Source organism: Erpetoichthys calabaricus, chromosome 6 (assembly GCF_900747795.2).
Source record: "Erpetoichthys calabaricus chromosome 6, fErpCal1.3, whole genome shotgun sequence".
In the NCBI taxonomy this organism is placed as follows: Eukaryota; Metazoa; Chordata; class Cladistia; order Polypteriformes; family Polypteridae; genus Erpetoichthys; species Erpetoichthys calabaricus.
In genome coordinates this window covers 7,362,321-7,385,454 of record NC_041399.2, presented here as the reverse complement: position 1 = coordinate 7,385,454, position 23,134 = coordinate 7,362,321, and the positions used below count along the sequence as shown (strand labels likewise).

Below are 23,134 nucleotides of genomic sequence, written 5' to 3'. Positions count from 1 at the left end.
TTGTCCAAGTGTGTGGCGCCCCTCTTCTTTATGCTGCCTCCCCAGCACACCACCGGGTAGAAGAGGGTGCTCGCCACAACCGTCTGATAGAACATCTGCTTCATCTTATTGCAGATGTTGAAGGACGCCAGCCTTCTAAGGAAGTATAGTCGGCTCTGTCCTCTCTTACACAGAGCATCCGTATTGGCAGTCCAGTCCAACTTATCATCCAGCTGCACTCCCAGGTATTTATAGGTCTGCACCCTCTGCACACAGTCACCTGTGATGATCATGGGGTCCATGAGGGGCCTGGTCCTCCTAAAATCCACCACCAGCTCCTTGGTTTTGCTGGTGTTCAGTTGTAGGTGGTTTGAGTCGCACCATTTAACAAAGTCCTTGATTAGGTTCCTATAGTCCACCTCCTGCCCACTCCTGATGCAGCCCACGATAGCAGTGTCGTCAGCGAACTCTGAGTTGCATTGGAAGTCCGATATATATTGGCTGAACAGGACTAGAGAAAGTACAGTCCCCTGCGGTGCTCCTGTGCTGCTGATCACAATGTCAGACCTGCAGTTCCCGAGACGCACATACTGAGGTCTGTCTGTAAGATAGTCCATGATCCATGACACCAGGTATGAATCTACTCCCATCTCTGTCAGCTTGACCCTAAGGAGCCGAGATTGGATCGTGTTGAAGGCGGTGGGTGAATTCAGGCGCCTACAATAGCCAAAGCATAAAAAACAAGAATACAGAATCATGGGACAGATAATATAGTCAGTGAATTAATCAGTCAGTCAATCATGCCTGTGTCGATCAAACACATTAAGCTCTGCAGTCTACTTGTGACTTTACGTTGTAGGAAGATACGTAAATAAATCAAGGTAAATAATCGATCTGGCTTTAATGTAAGTAACATATAAATATTTCTTATGTAAAGACCATCACAAAACATAATCACAAACAGAACTTTGCCCGATACCTTGGCGAGCTCTGTAAGCCGTATTGTTTCGTTGAAGGACAGGTGTGGGACAGATTGACAGGCAGGATGACGCCCGACCTGTTGCTCCATCCAAACGGTGCCATCTTTTGCCTTTACGACTGACACAGCTGTGTTGTTCTTGTATGTGTGTGGACGTCTCTTGCGGGGAGGGCTTCTGTTCTCTTTCTCCTATGTATAACCCTCATCGTCATCTGAGTTCACCTCTGTTATAGCACGTCTTTATTTGAAAACAGCAGTGTCAGATCAGAAGGAGCGTGAACGTGACTGAGAGAATAAAACTGAATGACAAAAATGCTAACGTTTACAAGTACCACAGATTTACACTGGCTGTTACAGACTCAAATCAAATGTATGTTTTAATTGTGTAATAGTAACGATAAGAGCAGATCACTACTCAAAACGTTAATTTTGGGACGCGGCAAGGCTCGAACCCGCAACCTTTTGAATAGGAGTCAACATCTCTTACCGCTGTACTACCAAAGAAGTTGCTACAACGAAGTACTCTAACCCAGTTTCTTTTTCTTTGGTTATAGTCATATATATATATAACAAAAGCGCACTTGTTTCGTTATACTTGTACCTTTTGTGAAAGTGCTTATTTGATATTTGGACTTCAGTCTTCACACATTATACAGTTCATGTCAAAATTTTGTCGTTGGTACTAAAACATGAAAAAAGTTTGTCTTTTAGGTATGCGTTCAACATTTCTGTCATGCTGCACTTACATAGATCTTTGTAAATACGGAACGCACATGAAATGCATGTGTTCCAAAGAACGATATATATTATTTAGCTTATACAGTTCTAGGTACCTCACTCCCTGATGAAGAAGGCTTGAGCTGGGAGAGTGATTTTTACCGTTTCTGCGGCGGTGGGAGGATGGGATAGTAGGCTACTTGCTGCTTGGGCTTATCGACAGTCTGGTTTTAAATCTACCATCGACCACATCCTTGCACTGAGGATTCTCATGGAGTGCAAACGCGAATATCGGCAGAGTTTCTTTGCAGTCTTTATCGATTTTTGTAAAGTGTTCGACTCAGTTGATCGAGCTGCCCTGTGGGACTTCGCGGGATCCCCTCGAGGTTGCTGGATATTATGGCCGGCCTGTACACTGGTACTGTGAGTGCTGTGCAGAGTGGAGGCAGGACCTCTGTATTTTTCCCAGTTGATTCTGAGGTTCATCAGCGGTGTGTTCTGCTCCTACTCTGTTCAATGCTCGTATGGACTGGGTGTTGGGCAGGGTCGTGGGCTTCAGCGGCTGTGGGGCATCTGTTGGTGAAGAAAGATTCACGGATCTTGACTTTACTGACGAAGCTGTGATCTTCGTGGAGTCAATGGAGGCTCTGATTGGGGCGCTCGAGAGACTGAGTGAGGAGTCTGAGTGTCTGGGCTTGCGAGTGTCCTGATAAAAACCAAAAGCCAGGCCTTTAATGACCTCTTAGGCACGGCCATCAGCAGTGTGTCTGTCTGCGGAGAGAGTGTCAACCTCGTCATTGAGAGGTTTACCTCGGCAGTGACATTCATGTCTCTGGTGACTCTTCCTATGAAGTCAGTAGATGGATTGGAAGAGCATGAGAGGTCATGAGGTCGCTGGAAAGGGGTGTGTGGCGCTCCTGATTTTTCTGCTAAAGGACGAAGGTCCAAGTCTTTAGAGGCCTGGTGCTTCTTGTCTTGCTATATGGTTGTGAGACATGGATGCTATCCAGTGACCTGAGACGAAGACTGTACTCCCTTGGTACTGTGTCACTCCGGAAAATCCTTGGGTAACGTTGGTTTGACTTTGTGTCGAATGAGCAGTTGCTCATGGAGTGCCGAATGAGGCACATTACCTGCATTGTGAGGGACCGTCAGTTATGGCATTACAGCAATGTGGCGCGTTTCCCCGAAGGTGATCCAGCTTGTAAGATCCTTATTGTTGGGGACCCGAGTGGCTGGACCAGGCCAAGGGGTCGCCCACGTAACACTTGGCTGCGACAGATAGAGGGTAATTTTCATATGGTGGGAGTGGACCGTGTGTCTACCTGGCAGGTTGCTAACTGGGATCCCGAGTTGTTTTGTTGTGTAGTGGGTGCAGCAACGCAGTGTACCAGTGCAGGCTCCCCAACTTGACTTCACTTGATTCTGCACTAATTGCAGTCGATTGATGTCTTTCTTAGGTAGTCCTGTTAGGAGTGCGTTACAGTTATCTAGTTGACTAAAAACAAAAGTGTGAATGAATTTTTCAGTGTCTTTTAAAGTTATAAGATGTCTAACTTTTGTTATATTCCTTAAGTGAAAGAATGCAGTCTGAGTAATCTGGTTGATGTATGATTTAAAGTTTAGGTCAGAGTCAATAATTACCCCTAAATTCTTTACCTCTGTCTAAGGGATCAAGTTTATTTCTAATATTCTTGCTATATCCGTGTTTGCCAATCACTAAGAATTCTGCTTTTTCTTAATTTAATTTGAGAAAGTTACTACTCATCCAATCGGAAATACTAACAAGACACAGGATCCGAGAGCCAAGAGCATCAGGGTCATCAGGTGCTATCGATAAATAAAGCTGTGGTAGCTCACCTTGTGCTTTGAGATAATCTGACCTAATGGAAACATGGAGATCGAAAAGAGCAGATGCTTGTGGTACATCATATACGATATCATAAGTCTCCGAGGTACAACCACCACAGCTCACAAAGAATTTTCTACCTGTTAAATAAGACTGAAACCAATTTAAGACACTGCCAGAGTGGCCCACCTACTGCCTAAGGAGATTTACAAGAGTACTGTGGTTTATGCTGCTTTCAAGACTAAGATAACAAGAACAGACATTAGAGAGTTTTAATCAAATATTTGTAATCAATACATGTAATGAGAAGTCAAGGAAAATGACCCCTTTTATTGACTAACTAAAAAGATTACAATATTCAAGCTTTCAAGGCCAATCAAATACTTGAGTTAAGTTATAACAATGGACTATTAAAAGTAGTGTAGTGTTAGCTAAATGTGGCCTAAAACTTGGGCACGTCAGGCTTTTGCCTCATCTAGTGGTGCCACCAAGATAGTCGCTAATGTTAAAGTGAAGTAGGTGTGTAATGAACGGCCCTTTAACAAGTGAGCACACACTAGTCAGAAAGCCCAGACATCCCTATTGTGAAGCGGTGATGAGGTCAATGGGAGAAAATAACCTGTTGGACACCCCTCTTAACAAAGCGATATTTAGAATAATGGAAGATTCGACATGCATATGAAGTTACTGGTGGCTGCAGTCGATTTAATTAAATTGATAGAATTCTTTCTATTAAAAGTCAGATGACGTGATGTATTATATAAGGAAATGGCAATAGAAAAGTATAAAAGGGAATGAATTGTATTAATGATGGCTCACTCCATGGACTGAGATATATGTGCATATCTATGTGCAAGTAAAGAATCGTTCTGCATTTTCATCTGGTCTGCAAGAATGACAAACTTGAATAAAGAGGAAAGTTTTTTGTTATCCACATCAATATGTGTCCTCTGCCCGCATTAATTTGCAAATCATTTACTACTTTAGTCAGCGCAGTTTCTGTACTATGGTTTGTTCTCAAACCTGACTGAAAATTGTCAAGAGTAGAATGCTAGAGCTGAAGCTGTGATTGCCAAACTTGCGTCCCACGGGGTTTTTAAAAGGGGAATGGGGTGCGAAAGGAGAGATAGAATAGAAAAGGAGAACAATGAGGAGCAAAGGTTAAAGGAAAGGAGACAAGGGCAGGAGCGCGATGGAGCCGGGGCAATATGAATCGGGGAAGCAGGTGAACTGGAAAGTGAGCCCCTTGTAAGGAGTGTATGGCCAAACCAATTAATGTCCAACTGCAGAGCCAGAGCAGGGCAGGTCATCGCAGGTCTGCGCCAGCAGTTATAGGATGGAAGTTAAGGTTAGGGGTTAGTAGGTAGGATAAATGGTTAAAGTTAGGGTATGGTGTAGTTAGAGTGTCGATCAGTTTTTTTTTTTTTTTTAATTTTATTGATTTTATTGTCATCATTCCATACAAATAGATGAATTTTTACAAAAAATAGGACTGAAAACAACTCAACTCCCACCCCTGAGAAAGAGAGCATGGCCAATGGAGTAAATCTTAAAGCTAGTAAACATAAATACATTGATGAGTTTAATAGGCAGATAAAGATAAACTGAGAAGAAAAAGAAATGGGGAGAGAATCTCCTTCCTCAGTGCTTTAAGAGCTTATTCTAAAATATTATTGATTAGATCCTGCCAGGTTTTGAAAAAGTTCTGCACAGATCCTCTAAGTGAGAATTTGATTTTTTTCCAATTTAATAATATATAACATTAGTTGTCCACTGACTTAAAAGAGGAGAGTTAGGATTCTTCCAGTTTAGCAAAATAAGTCTGCGTGCCAATAGTGTAGTAAATGCAATCACAGTTTGTTTGTCCTTCTCCACGTTAAGCCCATCTGGAAGGACACCAAACACAGCTGTTAGTGGGTTAGGAGGGATTGTGACTCCAAGGCTGTCTGAAAGGCACTTAAAGATTTTGGTCCAGAATGATGTTAATTTGGTGCAGGCCCAAAACATGTGACCCAGTGAGGCTGGAGCTCGATTGCAGCGTTCGCAGGTTGGATCTTGCCCTGGAAACATTTTGGACATTTTTAAGCGAGACAGATGTGCTCGATATATAATTTTGAGTTGAATAATTGTATGCTTTGCGCATATGGAGCTCGAGTGAATTCTCTGCATTGCTACCTTCCACTCCTTTTCTGATATGTTAAGTGAGAGATCCTTTTCCCATTGTCCTCTTGGATCTTTGAAAGGGAGGGACTGTAAAATAATTTTATATATTGAAGAAATGCTGTCTGAGTGTTCCAAAATGAGCAATATTTTTTCAGCATAGAGGAAGGTGCGAGATGAGGAAAATCAGGCAGGTTCTGTTTGACAAAGTTTCTAATTTGAAAATAGTGAAAGAAATGTGTTGCTGGAAAATTAAATTTGGAATGTAATTGTTCATAGGATGCAAAGATGTTGTCTATATAAAGATCTGTAAGTGATTTAATCCCAAATGTTTCCAAAGATATTAAAAACTGCATATGTTTGCGTGGGTTGAAAAGGTGGTCCTCGTGCAGAGGTGCCACAGATAAAAGATTCTCCATCTTAAAATCCTTCCTACATTGGTTCCATATTCTGAGTGAGTGAAGCGTTGAATTGTTAGTATATTTGCGATAACTTGCATTTATTGGGGCACAAAGCAGGGAATATAGAGAAGTACTGCAGGATTTTATTTCTATTGCGGACCAAGCCTGTGTCTGTTCATCTATTTGTGTCCGGGTTTTTATAGCTTGTATATTTACTGCCCAGTAATAAAACTGAAAGTTAGGTAGAGCCATGCCACCTTCTGTCTTAGATAGATTTGATAAAGAGATTTATCTTTACTTGTGATGTTTACCCCAAAGTATTTAAATTGATCTGCGATGATAAAAGGGAAGGTGTCCAATCTAATATTGTATGCTTGAGAATTCACTGGAAAGAGTACACTTTTATACAAATTAATTCTGAGACCAGAGATCTTTTGAACTTCTCTAAGTGCTGTTAAGACTGCAGTGTCAATTAGTTTGATTTGTGATGACGTATAACCGTTTATTACCAAACTGCTGGTGTAGACATGCAGTGATGTCACTTCTACCCAGAAATTGCTGGCATAGAGTAGACCTGCGGTGACATATTGTGTTGTGGCTCTGCAGGCCGATGCATGTCGGGCCAAATGCTCGAGTTGCAGAAGGTGCTCAGCAGGGGTGACCAAGTGCTTTGGTGGGCTCTCATGAAAGCCTGACGGACCTCGGCTTGGTAGGAGCAAGGAGAAAAAAATCAATATGGTGTCCTGCAAACACGAGGGACTGGCAACAGGGACCCAAGCTTGATTTAAGCGTTATTTGAGCCTGTTGCGGATGTCTCCTCAAAAGGGACCGAAATGTTAGCAAATCCCCTTAAATGAAAGTTATGTGATGTGCACTTTAATCCCAATGTCTAAGTGGTTTAATTTATAATTTTAAACTGTGGAACAGAGGGGGACATCAAAGAATAATGGGTCTTTTGTCCCAAACATTATGGAGGACACTGCCTGTTCAAGAAGTAAAAGCATTTCATGGGGTGTTCTTACTTTTTCACATCACTCAAGTTAGCTGAGCCCTTAAGTTAAGCGGCTTGGAGGGAGCGAGGAGAAGAAGCTCAAATATGGTGTCCTGCAAACGCCAAGGGACTGGGAACAGGGACCCATTTGGATTTAAGTTTGGTCTGTGCCTGTTGGTGGATGTCCTGTCAAAAGGGACAAAAATGTTGGCAAATTCCCTTAAATGAAAGTTATGTGATGTGCACTTTAATCCCAATGTCTAAGTGGTTTAATTTATAATTTTAAACTGTGGAACAGAGGGGGGCATCAAAGAATAATGTGTCTTTTGTCCTAAACATTACGGTGGGCACTGCATGTTCAAGAAGTAAAAGCATTTCATGGGGTGTTCTTAACTTTTCACATCACTCAAGTTAGCTGAGCCCTTAAGTTTAATTGGCTTGGAGGGAGCGAGGAGAAAAAGCACAATATGGTGTCCTGCAAATGCCAAGGGACTGGGAACAGGGAGCCAAGCTGGATTTAAGTGTTGTATGTGCCTGTTGGTGGATGTCCTGTCAAAAGGGATCAAAATGTTGGCAAATTCCCTTAAATGAAAGTTATGTGATGTACACTTTAATCACAATGTCTGAATGGTTTAATTTGTAGTTTTAAACCATGGAACAGAGGGGGACATCAAAGAATAATGGGTCTTTTGTCCCAAACATTAAGAAGTAAAAGCATTTCATGGGGTGTTCTTACTTTTTCACATGACTCTAGTTGGCTGAAACCTTAAGTTACAGTATGTCTTGTAAAATAAGTTGACTTCAGCTGAACGCCGTGCCCCTGAACCTGATTAGCAAGTTACAGAATGGGCGGAAAGTCTTCTCCGTCTGTCGGCATGTGCTTCGCGCAGCATCTCTGTGGATGACTCATCCCTCCGTTTTGCATTCGCAGCTCAGTAGCTTCTTGCAGAGTCATCATATTGCATGTGTCTGTCAAGTGCATCTGTGATAAACTGTTCTTGCCTCTCCATCCCCGTTTTAAATGTGCTTGCAAACTTTCTATTTTTAGAGAGCACCTTCCACAGAGATGCCACTTTACAGAGCACAAAAATGCATGCTGGCCTCCTGACCTCTTCAAGGTGATGTTTCTTGTGTTATTTCCAGGAATTTGGCAGCTGCTTCCTGTTTCCAGTTTTGTTTTTCAGTTGTGTTTAGTTAGAGATATCTAACCAAGGTGGAGGACAACTGCTGGCACATGGCATTATCAGGACTGGAAAAGACAAAGTCGTCTTTGCTTTCACTTTATGAGCTGTAACTCTGGAAATGGGGAAGCAGAGGTGCTTTGCATTTACAGTCTATAAGCCACAATAAACGTAACCTTACTGGCATTTGATGAGTCACTGGTCTGGGTGTGCAAATAGGCCTTTACTTACAGAATTTTCATATTTAGAGCCTGAGCTGCTACAGCGGAGCTGCCACCCCTCCTGTGTGAAAGTGAATCCATTCAGTTCGCCATATGCGGACTCTCATCATGATCGAGACAAACCTCAAAAAGCAAAAATAATTTGGAGTTCCAGAGCAATGGGTCAGAATACTTGTAGTACCCTCCATAATGATTGGGGCAAAGAGACATTATTCCTTGATTTGCCCCCTCTGCTCCACAAATCAATCAATTCAGTTGTGATTAAAGTGCACATTGCAGACTTTCATTTATGGGAATTTGCAGACGTTTAGGCACCATATAATAGATAGATAGATAGATAGATAGATAGGTAGAAAGATAGATAGATATATAGATAGATAGATAGATAGATAGATAGATAGATAGATAGATACTTTATTAATCCCAAGGGGAAAATTTTTGGTCACACAACATTTCAGGGCACCATAATGTTTGGCACCTGGTGATGTCTAGCATGTCATTTAAAGCGCACATTATAAAGTTGTCCAAATTATGTTTCTTCCATCTTAAAAATTTTGGGAAATGAAGGCACTTTCTAAATAAACAGGATTCTGAGATATTAATTCATGCATTTATTTCTAGTAGGATTGACTACTGCAATGCGGTGTTCACTGGATGTTCAAGCTGTTCTTTATACAGCCTCCAGTTAATACAAAATGCTGCTGCAAGAATTATTACAAGAACAAGAAAATGCGAACACATAACTCCAGTTCTTAAATCCTTACACTGGCTCCCGGTTAAGTTTGGGGCAGATTTCAAAATCCTCCTTTTAACATATAAAGCATTAAATGGCCGAGGTCCGGCTTACTTGTCAGAACTTATCATGATTTGCAAACCAGAACGCATAATAAGATCTCAAGATGCCGGTCTGCTTATGATTCTAAGGATTAACAAAATAATAATGTGAGGTCGAGCTTTTAGTTACAGGACCCCCTAAACTGTGGAGTGGTCCGCCTGCTACCATAAGAGATGCCCCTTTGGTCTCAGCTTTTAAATCCCAGCTGAAGACTCACAACTTCAGTTTAGCACACCCTGACTAGAGCTGCTGATTAACTGTACAGACTGCATCTGTGGTGTTAGTCATTAGCACTAAAACATAAGTAACATGATAGTTAGAATTTGTTACTAACCCTCACCTATTCTGTTTCTCTACTCAATACTCAAATGTGGCACTTGGTGCCACGGCCAACCTGCCAAGTTGTTTTGCCTGCCTAAGGTAAAGTCATCTCTGATGGAGGATCATGGGAGTCGTGGGGTAGAGGGGTCCTTTCATTGGATTGGCTGGTCCAGCGCTGTTTCAGCTGTGGAATGGCCAATAGTGGGGGGAAGCTTGATGGCTGAGGTCTCCAGGACTCTGAACAAATCTAAATCATATTATGGGATATCATCTACTGTTAAATTCTGCTCCATACTTGTATTTTTTTTATTTTTATACTATATTTAGGGTTTGTTCTGTGTATTGTATTGATCCCCTTCTTAGTGACACCCACTGCTCGCCCAACCTACCTGGAAAGGGGTCTCTCTCTGAACTGCCTTTCCCAAGGTTTCTTCCATTTTTTCCCTTCAAGGGTTTTTTTTGGGAGTTTTTCCTTGTCTTCTTAGACAGTCAAGGCTGGGGGGCCGTCAAGATGCAGAGCCTGTTAAAGCCCATTGCGGCACTTCTTGTGTGATTTTTGGGCTATACAAAAATAAATTGTATTGTATGGAATGTTTGTGAATCGCAGACTTTAAGCAATCATTTCATGTGAAGGATGTGTGACAAAGTCCTAAATATGACTATGGCTTTAATAGACCTGCCATTGCTGTGTTCCAAACATTATGGTGCCCTGAAATGTTTTGGACATTTCTCATTACAGGTGAGTTTCATGGCTTCATAAGAAACCTCTGCTTGCTTTTACCCCTTTGGAGTCTGTAGGTGAATTGTTCAACATCAGGACAAGAGCAGTGCCAATGAAAGTCAAAAAAGTCATTAGGAGGCTCAAAAACAAGAATAAAACCATCAGAGACATCAGTAAAACCTTAGGATGACCGAAATCAACTATCAGGAATATCAAGAAGAAGAAAGATGATACCTGTGAGAGGTGTTCCATAAGATTCAAATCGGAGCTCACAGAAGGCCACTTCAGAACAGTCCCATGTTTTGTTCTCTGCTATTCCTGGGTGCTTTTCGCTGTGTGTTTTGTTTTGTTATCCTGTTGTAGGGTCCGTGACCTGCGCCTGAGATGGAGCTTTCTGACACTGGGCAGGACATTTTGCACCAGAATGTCTTGATGGTCTTAAGATTTCATTGTTCCTTACACATTCTCAAGGCACCCTGTGGCAGACACAGCAAAGCAACCCCCAAAACATAACTGAGCCTCCTCCATGTTTTACAGTAGCTATGATGTGTTGTTATTTTTATTTGTTATTTTTATTTATCTTTTTTTATAAATGATTTTATTTTACTTGAATCCTCTGCCTGTTTGTTTGGGTGGGTCAAATCTTGCAAGTGATTTTTAACCAAATTAATACAAATTTTACATATGTGTTCAGTATCGATGACGATACAATAATCCATCAAAACCGATGCAGTTACCTAATAAATTTCACCATAATCAATGGTTATGTGATTCCAATTAACTCGCACACAACAATGACGGAGAGAGAATAGAGTGAGATATCGAAGCATACAAGTGAGAGACGCATCGGATTGTCCCCAGTTGCCTCTTCCAGTGAGTGGAGTGGGTGAATACGCGGGCCGACTTTACTCGTTTACTCTTGGGAAGGAATAAGCCTTGATGATCACGGTGAGGAAGTATTGCCGTAAGTCTGCCGTTCTGTTGTTATCTTTTTATTTTCGCAGAGCCTGAACAGGAAAATAGAGACCAAAAAATATATTTAAAATTTTTTTTTTTAAAATAAAACTATTTTATTTACTTTACTTATAAATGCACTTGAAAGAAAAAAATCATTTTTTCTTTAACCACAGTTTTTGTTGTTATACTGTATGTGACTAAATAAAATCGTGGGCTGCACATAAATTAATAGATTCAAACAATTTTTGAAACTTGTTTAGCATGCTAAGGAATTACAATGTTGTTCATCTATATATATAATTCACTAAGCAGCCGACCAGGGCACGCAAGACAACCATGGGATACGCACAACATAGCCACACCCGCCAACTCACAGAGCCCCGCCCACCAACTCTAAGACCATGGGATACAACGACAACTCACAGAGCCACGCCCACCAACTCTAAGACCATTGGACGAGAACGCCCGCCCGCCTGACTGTTACCAGCATTCACTGCAATGTACTGGAGTGTAAAACTATTGCAGCTGCTAACTCACAAACTGTCCTTATTCCCCGGTCCGCGTCCACCCTCGCTCTCGAGGCATTCACACTGCCTGCTTATATGCCCGGACACAACAACTCACCAAACACCGCCTCAGTCGCTTTTGTCTCTGCTACAGTCCACATGCAGCTCTCAGCCACGTTGACTGTTCATTATTCTTTTCGGTTCCGGCTGCTTTTCTATATATAATCCACCAAGTCGCCCGACCATGGGATATGAATGACAGAGGCTCTCCAGGCACTGCTTGCTCATGTGCCCGGACACAACAACTCACCAAACACTGCCTCAGTCGCTTTCGTCTCTGCTACCTCTCGGGCCCGGGGCGGAGTGGGTGGAAAGGGCATCCTCCTTGGGAGTCCTTCCCCTCTCCCCCCGTTCCCCCCTCCATGCCCGACCACCGTCCAGCCCCGTCCCTCGCTCTGGGAGGTGGGGGCGCGGTGGTGGTCCTCCAGTTTTCAGTCACGGACAATTGTATGTTGCTCTCTCCAGAGTTCCATCTTTTCATTCACTTACAGTCGTATCCTCAAACCCACCCCATTTGGACAACTGTGTCTTTCAGGAAGTGTTCACCCATCCTCTTTAATAAAACCCCTGTGTGCGTCCAGTGTCCGTGTGTGTGTGTCTTCTGGTGAAATGTGTATGCGCGGGGCACGGTGCGATGCTTCAAAGGCCGCCTAACGCGTCACACAAGACAGAGAGGGCGGGACCTATAAAATATTGCGCGGCAGATCCAATCAGATTTCAATAAATGAGGTAAGTCCTAAAACATAAAACACGAAAAAGCCAGTCGGGTACTGAGATGCGGAGACCAGCTTTCCCATTGTTGTGCAAGTGTTCACTCTGAGGATGTCAGATTTGCGATTAAGAAGCTTGACCCAGTAAAGTGTCAGTCGTTGAAGGGGTTTTCCTAAATACAGTGGTGTGAAAAACTATTTGCCCCCTTCCTGATTTCTTATTCTTTTGCATGTTTGTCACACGAAATGTTTCTGATCATCAAACACATTTAACCATTAGTCAAATATAACACAAGTAAACACAAAATGCAGTTTGTAAATGGTGGTTTTTATTATTTAGGGAGAAAAAAAAATCCAAACCTACATGGCCCTGTGTGAAAAAGTAATTGCCCCCTGAACCTAATAACTGGTTGGGGCCACCCTTAGCAGCAATAACTGCAATCAAGCGTTTGCGATAACTTGCAATGAGTCTTTTACAGCGCTCTGGAGGAATTTTGGCCCACTCATCTTTGCAAAATTGTTGTAATTCAGCTTTATTTGAGGGTTTTCTAGCATGAACCCGCCTTTTTAAGGTCATGCCATAGCATCTCAATTGGATTCAGGTCAGGACTTTGACTAGGCCACTCCAAAGTCTTCATTTTGTTTTTCTTCAGCCATTCAGAGGTGGATTTGCTGGTGTGTTTTGGGTCATTGTCCTGTTGCAGCACCCAAGATCGCTTCAGCTTGAATTGATGAACAGATGGCCGCACATTCTCCTTCAGGATTTTTTGGTAGACAGTAGAATTCATAGTTCCTCTATCACAGCAAGCCTTCCAGGTCCTGAAGCAGCAAAACAACCCCAGACCATCACACTACCACCACCATATTTTACTGTTGGTATGATGTTCTTTTTCTGAAATGCTGTGTTCCTTTTACGCCAGATGTAACGGGACATTTGCCTTCCAAAAAGTTCAACTTTTGACTCATCAGTCCACAAGGTATTTTCCCAAAAGTCTTGGCAATCATTGAGATGTTTCTTAGCAAAATTGAGATGAGCCCTAATGTTCTTTTTGCTTAACAGTGGTTTGCGTCTTGGAAATCTGCCATGCAGGCCGTTTTTTGCCCAGTCCTCTTTCTTATGGTGGAGTCGTGAACACTGACCTTAATTGAGGCAAGTGAGGCCTGCAGTTCTTTAGACGTTGTCCTGGGGTCTTTTGTGACCTCTCGGATGAGTCATCTCTGCGCTCTTGGAGTAATTTTGGTCGGCCGGCCACTCCTGGGAAGGTTCATCACTGTTCCATGTTTTTGCCATTTGTGGATAATGGCTCTCACTGTGGTTCGCTGGAGTCCCAAAGCTTTAGAAATGGCTTTATAACCTTTACCAGACTGATAGATCTCAATTACTTGTGTTCTCATTTGTTCCTGAATTTCTTTGGATCTTGGCATGATGTCTAGCTTTTGAGGTGCTTTTGGTCTACTTCTCTGTGTCAGGCAGCTCCTATTTAAGTGATTTCTGGATTGAAACAGGTGTGGCAGTAATCAGGCCTGGGGGTGGCTACGGAAATTGAACTCAGGTGTGATACACCACAGTTAGGTTATTTTTTAACAAGGGGGCAATTACTTTTTCACACAGGGCCATGTAGGTTTGGATTTTTTTTCTCCCTAAATAATAAACACCATCATTTAAAAACTGCATTTTGTGTTTACTTGTGTTATATTTGACTAATGGTTAAATGTGTTTGATGATCAGAAACATTTTGTGTGACAAACATGCAAAAGAATAAGAAATCAGGAAGGGGGCAAATAGTTTTTCACACCACAATTTTCATGATATTTAAATACGATGACTTTTAAAACTAGATTTATTTTCGCGCACATTACATCAGTTGCAGGGGAGAATTTGCTGATTGCCCACTGTTGTGACAGAAAATTAAACGCATATTACGGACAGCAAAGCCAGTATTACTGTCAGAGAAAATTACAGGCATTTTACGGAAAAAATTTAATGAGGTAAAAGGGCCCTTGCCATTTAATATAGACTGTTCCTACTAATGTTTATGGACTACTGTTCTAGCTCCCGTTATTGTAACGGGCTTAATGTCTAGTCAATACATAATTATGTGGCGTATGCTACGCCGCGGGTTGGCTAGTTTTTTATATTTTATGATGAAAGTAGCTATTCTATCAATTGATTGAATGAATGAATTAATCCTTCCTGTCCAATCTAACAGATCTTGAGAGGATCTGACAGGAAGATAGGAAAAACTGTGCAAATCCGGGTGTGCAAAGCTTGTGGAGATGTAAACAAGAAGACTCAAAAGCTGGAACTGATGCCACAGGGGCTTCTGCAAAGTACTGAATTGAGCGTCTGAATACTTCCATGAATAAGGATTTTGATTTTTAAAAATTTGCAATCGAATCTGAAGACATGTTTTCACTTTGTCATTATGGATTATTGAGTGTAGATTGATGGGGACAGAGAATGGCAACTTTATCCATTGAAAATTAAATCTCCAATACAATAAAGTGCCTGGAAAATGAAGGGGTCGGAATACTTTACTTACTTCTGTAAGTTGCTTTCACCATTCTGGTCAGACAAAATGTAATTAATTAATTACATTTTGGAAAATGCCCCAGTTTGTGTAAAATGCTCCCCAAGTCCTCTCGATGGGGTACCCCTGTTTTCTCCATATAAAGAGAGTCAATAAAATAAAGTTTATACTTGAGCCAAGCATGCCAAGCCTGAAACGGGTTGATTGTGAAAATGTTTTTTCTTCTTTACGAAGCTCTTTTACATTTTACATTGGCGTAGTGGTAGTACTGCTGTCTCGTAGTAAGGAGATTTTGGGTTTGCGTCCCGGGTCCTCTCTGTGCGGTAGCATTTTGAGTTGTGAGAAAAAGAGCTATATAAATGTAATGAATTATTGTTATTGTTATTGGATGTTATTTTGTGTTTCTTTCTCTTAGTAATCAATGTGTTTATTAAAATAAATTGAGAAAAACATATTCAAAGTTAGAAGTTAGGAGTCTTGGGAACCTACACACCTAAGAAAGATAATGCTGGTCTTTTTTACTTTAGGAGTTTTCCCACTGTAGGAACTTTATTCGGGAGCTAAGGACTTTTAAGATTTTTGTTGTAGCATTTCCACCACATGAACTTGGGCCATTTATACTTCCTGGTACTTTTTTTTTTTTTTTACCCCTCTGCCTGGTGTTTACTATATGGTGGTCCAGATCTAATTATGCAATTTTCATTACGCTATAACTTATTAAGTTTATTACATAGAGAATTCACAGCACCTGCCCTGCACATAGAGATTTCACTTAAAATTCTTTTTGTTGCCAATAGATGGCAGCACCTGCCCTGCATTCCAAAATGGCGGGGAGACGGTTGTCAGTCGAACAGTCGCATAATTAGATCTGTATTTGTTCTACCAGGAACTATTGTGGGATTGGCTTGGGTTAGGTCTTGTGCTGATTGGTTATCCATAAGCACTGGTGCCGTCTTGTAAATCTGTTAGTAATTTGGACTTCGGGGAATTATCGGTGAAGATGGAGTGCTGCACTTCACACTGTATCACTCTTAATCATGAAGTCACAATCGCTTCGAAATAATAAGGTGGTCTCATGCGAACACTTAGCATTGCATCACTCTTCATAGCCACCTCCACGCCTGGCATTGTATTGAAGTGAAAAGGTTAATGAGGGGGGTTTGGGATCCCATGTGGACTTCTGATTGCACCGGAAAAGGCTCGGAGGGGTGGTTTCGGGGTCCCCTGTGAACCACACTTAGCAATGCATAACTCATCATAGCCACGTCAATCAGTGCATTGAAGCACTAAATGGGGGGGCTTGGTTCCCACGTGAATTCCCAAATGTACTTCACTTGCACCGCATCGCTGTTCATTGCACGTCACATATTTTGCGTAAAGGTTACAGTTCCTGATGTGTGGTGGGAATGAATGCACAAAAGCGTTCTGGGACCACAAGTGGCCCCAATTTCCTAAAAGGAAAGTTCCTTTGGTGGGAAAGCATCTCAAAACTTCTTGTTTTTTTTTTTTTTCTGCCGAGAAGAGCTTCTTTGAGCATTTATTCTTCTTTTTCTTTCTCCACAGAGTTTCCATCCTCTGCTGAAGAAGTCAGCTAAACTTGCCATATTTTGTTTGGCTTTCATCTCCACAGGCAGGCTTGCAGAGTGATGGCAATGCCATTTGTCCCCGTTCCTGTGCCTATCGATAGTGCCTCGCCAGGTTCAAACCGAAGACGAAGCCAAAGAAGTTCTTCATTTGGGAGCATTTCCAGTAGCTCTTGTTCGTCAAAAGGCCAAGCTGAAGACCTCAGTGCAGACCACAATAAGAAAATGTGTGTTTCTGACCAGTATGGCTCTTCTGTGCAGCAATGCAAGAGTCCTTTAATTAGAACTAAAATGAATGGAGTAGACGCCTCTGTGGAGTACTCCAGCTGTCCTAGTAGACAGATTAGTGAATCGGCCAGCTGGGACGATAGACCATCAACTCCCACTGTGCTAGGCTATGAAGTCATGGAAGAGAGAGCCAAGTTCACTGTAAGTGTGCCCTACCATGTCCTGTGCACTCGGGCGACTTTTATTTGGTGTAGTAGGCAATGCCTTGTGGGGGATTTTACTGCTTTGTTGTGTGTCTAGACCAATGGTTCCCAGACCCCATCCTAGGGGACCCCCTGTGGCGGTGGATTTTTGTTCCAACCAGCTTCTGCATTTCATTGGACTTCTAGCCTAATTAAGTGAGTCATTATGCTGTGGTTTGGGGTCAATGTAGAAATTACAAAACAAAGTTTGCTAGATCTTTATTAAAATGTACTAAGCAGTTATATGGGGAATACATAGTTTTTTACGTGTTAACAGTATTTTCATCTTGATTTTCGTTCTGCTTATTTAATTATTTACTAATTAGTGGGTCTGCCTCTGAAATCGTTGCAGCTTTCATCGCCCCGGGTGTCTTCTCTGCTTGTTGTTAATCGTCACTATTAGGGTTAAATGAAAGGAGCAAACCGCACAGAAAAAGGGGAAAATAACAGAAAAACAACAAAAGAGAGATATAGAGAAGTAGAAATATTTCTAAATGTCATATAAATGTAAAAAAAAATACCACCGTGCTTTTCTGAATGCAGAATAAGAGATGAGAAGAAAAAAAACAGCTAATTAAATGAGATCAGTTTGTTATCGATTAATATCTCTGCTTGTGAATCTGGTTGGAACAAAAACTTGCAGCCACAAAGGGTCCCCAGGACTGAGTGTGGGACCCACTGTTCTAGGCTGTAATTATAAGTGTGGCTCGTTAACATGAGTGTGGCTTTGAAGATTGATTACAGTCAAAGGGTGGGAATGTAACGACTCCATGAAATTAATCTCCTTAGCGTTAGACCCGAGCATCACTCGGGCTGTTAAAAAATGTGCTAAAAGTGGTAGTCTCAATGTCACTCGGCCTATGGTATAGACGCGTCTCGCGTAAGATCCAAGGATGGTTAAAGTGCCAAAAGTGTTAGTGCCGAGCATCACTCAGGCTGTAAAAAATGCGCTAAAAAGCGTTAGTGTCAGTGTTACTCAGCCAACAGTATAGACGCGTCTCGCATAAGACCCGAGGATTACTCAGGCAGTAAAAGTGCCAACACCATTAGTCACTTGGCCTACGGTATAGACGCATCTCTCGTAAGACCCGAGGATTACTCGGGCAGTAAAAGTGGCAATAGCATTAGTCACTCAGGCAACGGTATAGACATGTCTTGCGTTAGACCTGAGGATTACTCGGGCTCTAAAAATGCCAACGGCGTTAGTCTCATGCATTACTCGGCCAATGGTATAGATGCGTCTCGCTTAAGAGCCAAGGATAGTAAAAGTGCCAAAAGTGTTAGTGGCGAGCATCACTCAGGCTGTAAAAAAAAAAAAAAAGTGCTAAAAATGTTCGTCCCGAGTGTCACTATTGCGTAAAACTCGAGGTTTACTCGGGCTGTAAAAGTGACAATGGGATTAGTGCTGAGCATTACTCAGGCAACGGTTTAGACGAGTCTCTCGTAAGACCCGAGGATTACTCGGGCAGTAAAAGTGCCAACGGCAGTGGTGCCATGCGTTACTCGGCCAACGGTATAGTCACGTCTTGCTTAAGACCCAAGGATAGTAAAAGTGCCAAAAGTGTTAGTGCCGAGCATCATTCAGGCTGTAAAAAATGCGCTAAAAGCGTTAGTCTGAATGTTACTCGGCCAACAGTATAGACGCGTCGTAAGACCCGAGGATTACTCAGGCAGTAAAAGTGCCAACAGCATTATTCACTCAGGCAACGGTATAGACATGTCTTGCATTAGACCCAAGGTTTACTAGGGCAGTAAAAGCAGCAATGCCAGTGGTCACTTGGGCAATGGTATAGATGCATCTCTCGTAAGACCCGACGATTACTCTGGCAGTAAAAGTGCCAACAGCATTAGTCACTCATGCAACGGTATAGACATGTCTTGCATAAGACCCAAGGTTTACTCGGGCTGTAAAAGTGACAACTGTGTTAATGCTGAGCATTACTCAGGCAACGGTATTGACGCGTCTCGCGTAAGACCCAAGGTTTACTCTGGCAGTAAAAGTGCCAAGAGCGTTAGTGCTGAGCATTATTGAAGCAACTGTATAGACGTATCTTGTGTAAGACCTGAGGATTACTCGGGTAGTAAAAGTGGCAACAGTATTAGTCACTCAGGCAACGGTATAGACATGTCTTGCGTTAGATCCGAGGTTTACTCGGGCAGTAAAAGCAGCAGTGCTTTTTGTGCCAGTCGTCACTTGGGCAATAGTATAGATGCGTCTCTCGTAAGACTCAACGATTACTCTGGCAGTAAAAGTGCCAAAAGCTTTAGTGCCGAGCACCACTCGGGCAATGGTATAGACACGTCTTGCATAAGACACGAGGTTTACTCGGGCTGTAAAAGTGAAAACGGTGTTAGCGCTGAGCATTATTCAGGCAACAGTATAGACACATCTTTCATAACGGTCGGGCCCGAGCTTTAACCGGGCAGTGGTGTGGACACGTCTTTTCCTATCCTCATAATGCCGTCTAAGAAACGCCTCTGAGCAGTGATGACAAGATGAACTGAAAGTGATTCTGGTAAATCGTAAAGTGAATCTCGTGTCACTCACACATGTGCGGTATGCTGTTCATATTATTATTATTATTTGTATCATTATTTTACTTTCTACACTTCTGACTTTGTACTTTTGGTGTTTTGCATATTTTACAACAGAACAATGAGATTTAATAAAACGTAATTTTTCAAGCAAAAAAATGCAACACCTTTATGTTAAAAATAAAACAATGTAACGCCAAGGAGGTTAAAGTACTCAATTGTAGATTAAAATACAACCATTTGATGAAATTTTTGTGTGTGCATTAAGAGTTAAAAAGGAGTCTGCAGGAGCACTAATGAAAGCTCTTTCATGCTGATATTTCCCTCCTAGACAAGTAGTTTCCAAAGTGTAGAATACATAAAGACCCTCCAAGGGGTACATTATAAATTTTACAATATACCGTCATATGAAAGAGTTTGGAAACCCCTCTTAATTCTTTGGATTTTTCTTTCTCATTGGCTGAGCTTTCAAAGTAGCAACTTCCTTTTAATATCTGACATGCCTTATGGACACAGTAGGATTTCAGCAGTGACATTAAGTTTATTGGATTAACAGAAACTATGCAATATGCATCATAACAAAATTAGACAGGTGCATAAATGTGGGCACCCCAACAGAGATATGACATCAATACTTAGATATGACATCAATACTTAGTTGAGCCTCCTTTTGGCCTCTAGACGCTGTCCTCCTATAGCCTTTGATGAGTGTCTGGATTCTGGATGGAGGTATCGTTGACCATTCTTCATACAAAATCTCTCCAGTTCAGTTCAATTTGATGGACAGCCTGCTTCAAATCATCCCATAGATTTTCGATGATATTCAAGTCAGGGGACTGTGACGGCCATTCCAGAACATTGTACTTCTTCCTCTGCATGAATGCCTTTGTAGATTTCCAACTGTGTTTTGGGTCATTGTCTTGCTGGAGTATCCAACCCCTGCGTAACTTCAACTTTGTGACTGATGCTTGAACATTATCCTGAAGAATGTGTTGATATTGGGTTGAATTCATCTGACCCTCGACTTTAACAAGGGCCCCAGTCCCTGAACTTACCACACAGCCCACAGCATGATGGAACCTCCACCAAATTTGACAGTAGGTAGCAGGTGTGTTTCTTGGAATGCGGTGTTCTTCTTCTGCCATGCAAAGCGCTTTTTGTTCTGACCAAATAACTCCATTTTTGTCTCATCAGTCCAAAGCACTTTGTTCCCAAATTAATCTGACTTGTCTAAATGAGCATTGGCATACAACAAGCGACTCTGTTTGTGGTGTGAGTGCAGAAAGGGCTTCTGCCTTATCACCCTGCCATACACATGTTCTTTGTGCAAATTGTTCTTAATTGTAGAACGATGTACAGATACACCATCTGCAGAGAGATGTTCTTGCAGGTCTTTGGAGGTGATCTGTAGGTTGTCTGTCACCATTCTCACAATCCTGCTCATATGTCGCTCCTGTATTTTTCTTGGCCTGCCAGACCTGCTGGTTTAAGAGCAACTGTGCCTGTGGCCTTCCATTTCCTGATTCCATTCCTTACACTTGAAACTGACAGTTTAAACCTCTTAGATGGCTTTTTGTAGCCTTCCCCTAAACCAGGAGACTGAATAATCTTTGTTTTCAGATCTTTGGAGAGTTGCTTTAAGGATCCCATGCTGTCACTCTTCAGAGGAGAGTCAAAGGGAAGGAAGCACAACTGTAATTGACCACCTTAAATACCTTTATATCTCATGACTGGACACACCTGTCTATGAAGGCTTAACAAGCTCATCAACCAATCAGCATTGAGCAGTGACAGGCATTCAAATCAGCAAAATACATTTGTGCACAGCCAGTTTTTCACATTTGATTTAATTTCATACAACTAAATACTGCGTTACTAAAAATCTTTGTTTGGAAAACACCGCAGTACTCCTAGGAAATGAAAGACATACCACTGTTATCTTTGTTGTTGAAAGGAGAGTCAATTATTATGCAGGCTGAGAGGGGTTCACAAATGTTTTCATATGTCTATATATATGTATATACAGTATATATTCCATTTGGTGGTGTTACTTTTTACATGACTGTTTGCTTTTGTTGCTTCTTCTTTGAATTCTGCAATCCCAGTAACTCGGTGCCCCAGTGCCCATGGATATTATCTTTTAGTGTTGACCGATTTAATTTGGCCTTTCATTCAAGGATTACAGAAGAGTTCAGTTAGTGCAGGCAGCTTCAGGAGTCGGCCTTGAAGAAGCTGGGCAGTAAAAATGTTTGACCCTTGTGCCTTTCATGTTATGACTGTCTTAAAGAGGAAGTAAAACTTAATAATAAAACAGCCGAGCTAAAACAACTGATAATGCCTCACTGAGGGCACGCCATGTTCAGGCTAGTCGAGGGCTGTGCCAGGATGCATCTGCTAAAGGAAAAGCATAAAGTGAAAGTTACAGCCACAGTGGAGCAGTATAAGGACTATTTAACTATTGAGCTTTCATTAGGTGTCTGTACCTTCTCATTGCACTTCTGTGGCTTTCATCCTACGTTTTGGGTGACAGGAACTTGTTTGTAGGGTGACGAGTAGTAAATGGTCAGAGAAGTTTCGTAACAAATGTGGTAACTCAGGAACATAGAGTTTAGCAAACTTGTCTGGACATCTTTTAATATTTCCTTGGACGTCGAACCTTAGAGGTTTATTTTTCTCCAGCATCCATCTGGCTGGAGGTTTTGTTTCCCTGTCCTCACTGTGGCCATCTTACCATAGCATTTGTTTATTAAGTTAGATGTGTTGTTTCTTATTTCTGCTGTCTTAACACTTTGAACACAAGATACGAGGTAAGTCATATCTCACTGATCCTGTCAAGACATAACATACGAGAGAACTCTTATCTCAGCGTCTCTGTCACCTACTGTAGTGCCGCCATCCATTGCAGTGGTCTCAAACTCCGGTCCTGATGGGCCCCAGTGACTGCAGGTTTTCATGCTAACCTTTTTCTTAATTGGTGACCTGTTTTTGCTGCTAATTAAGTCCTTTTTCCTTTCATTTCAATTGACTTGTTGTTTTTTAAGATTTGTTCCTCTGAATTGCTTCATTCCTTTCCTTAAATGGCACCCAAACAGAAATGAAATGTGAAATGAATGAGCCAACAATTTCACTCCAACCAGTTTCGTAATTAGGCGCCGAGTCTTGTTGTTAATTAAACCCGCTCTTTAATTCCATGGCTTGTTGCTGCTCTTATTTTCAATAGAAGACATTTCCGAAATTGCTGATTTTCTCTTTTCTAAGAGGACTGGTAAAATGTTTTGTGGACCTGAGCAGATCAGCATTCCTGAGACCTTCATCTTTCTTCATTTTCAGATATTGTATGATGGACACCAGTTGTTTTGACTCGTTTTGTATCTCATTATTGTTTGACCGCTAATTAAGGAAAAAGAAACAAGGGGTCCGAGTCTTT

The 23,134-nt window shown here is 41.8% G+C and overlaps 1 protein-coding gene across 2 annotated transcripts in view; it reads left to right on the top strand.

Moving 5' to 3' along the window:
• Window positions 1-23,134, top strand: part of snx16 (sorting nexin 16) — an 82,490-nt gene that overhangs the window by 12,382 nt on the left and 46,974 nt on the right. The window contains exon 2 of one of the 2 annotated variants that reach the window (XM_028803381.2): window positions 16,750-17,131. In XM_028803381.2, coding sequence (XP_028659214.1) covers window positions 16,766-17,131 — 366 coding nt within the window. In that variant the 5' untranslated portion in view covers window positions 16,750-16,765. Of the gene's footprint in view, window positions 1-16,682; window positions 17,132-23,134 lie in introns of both variants that reach the window. The other variant, XM_028803380.2, reaches the window with a different exon arrangement.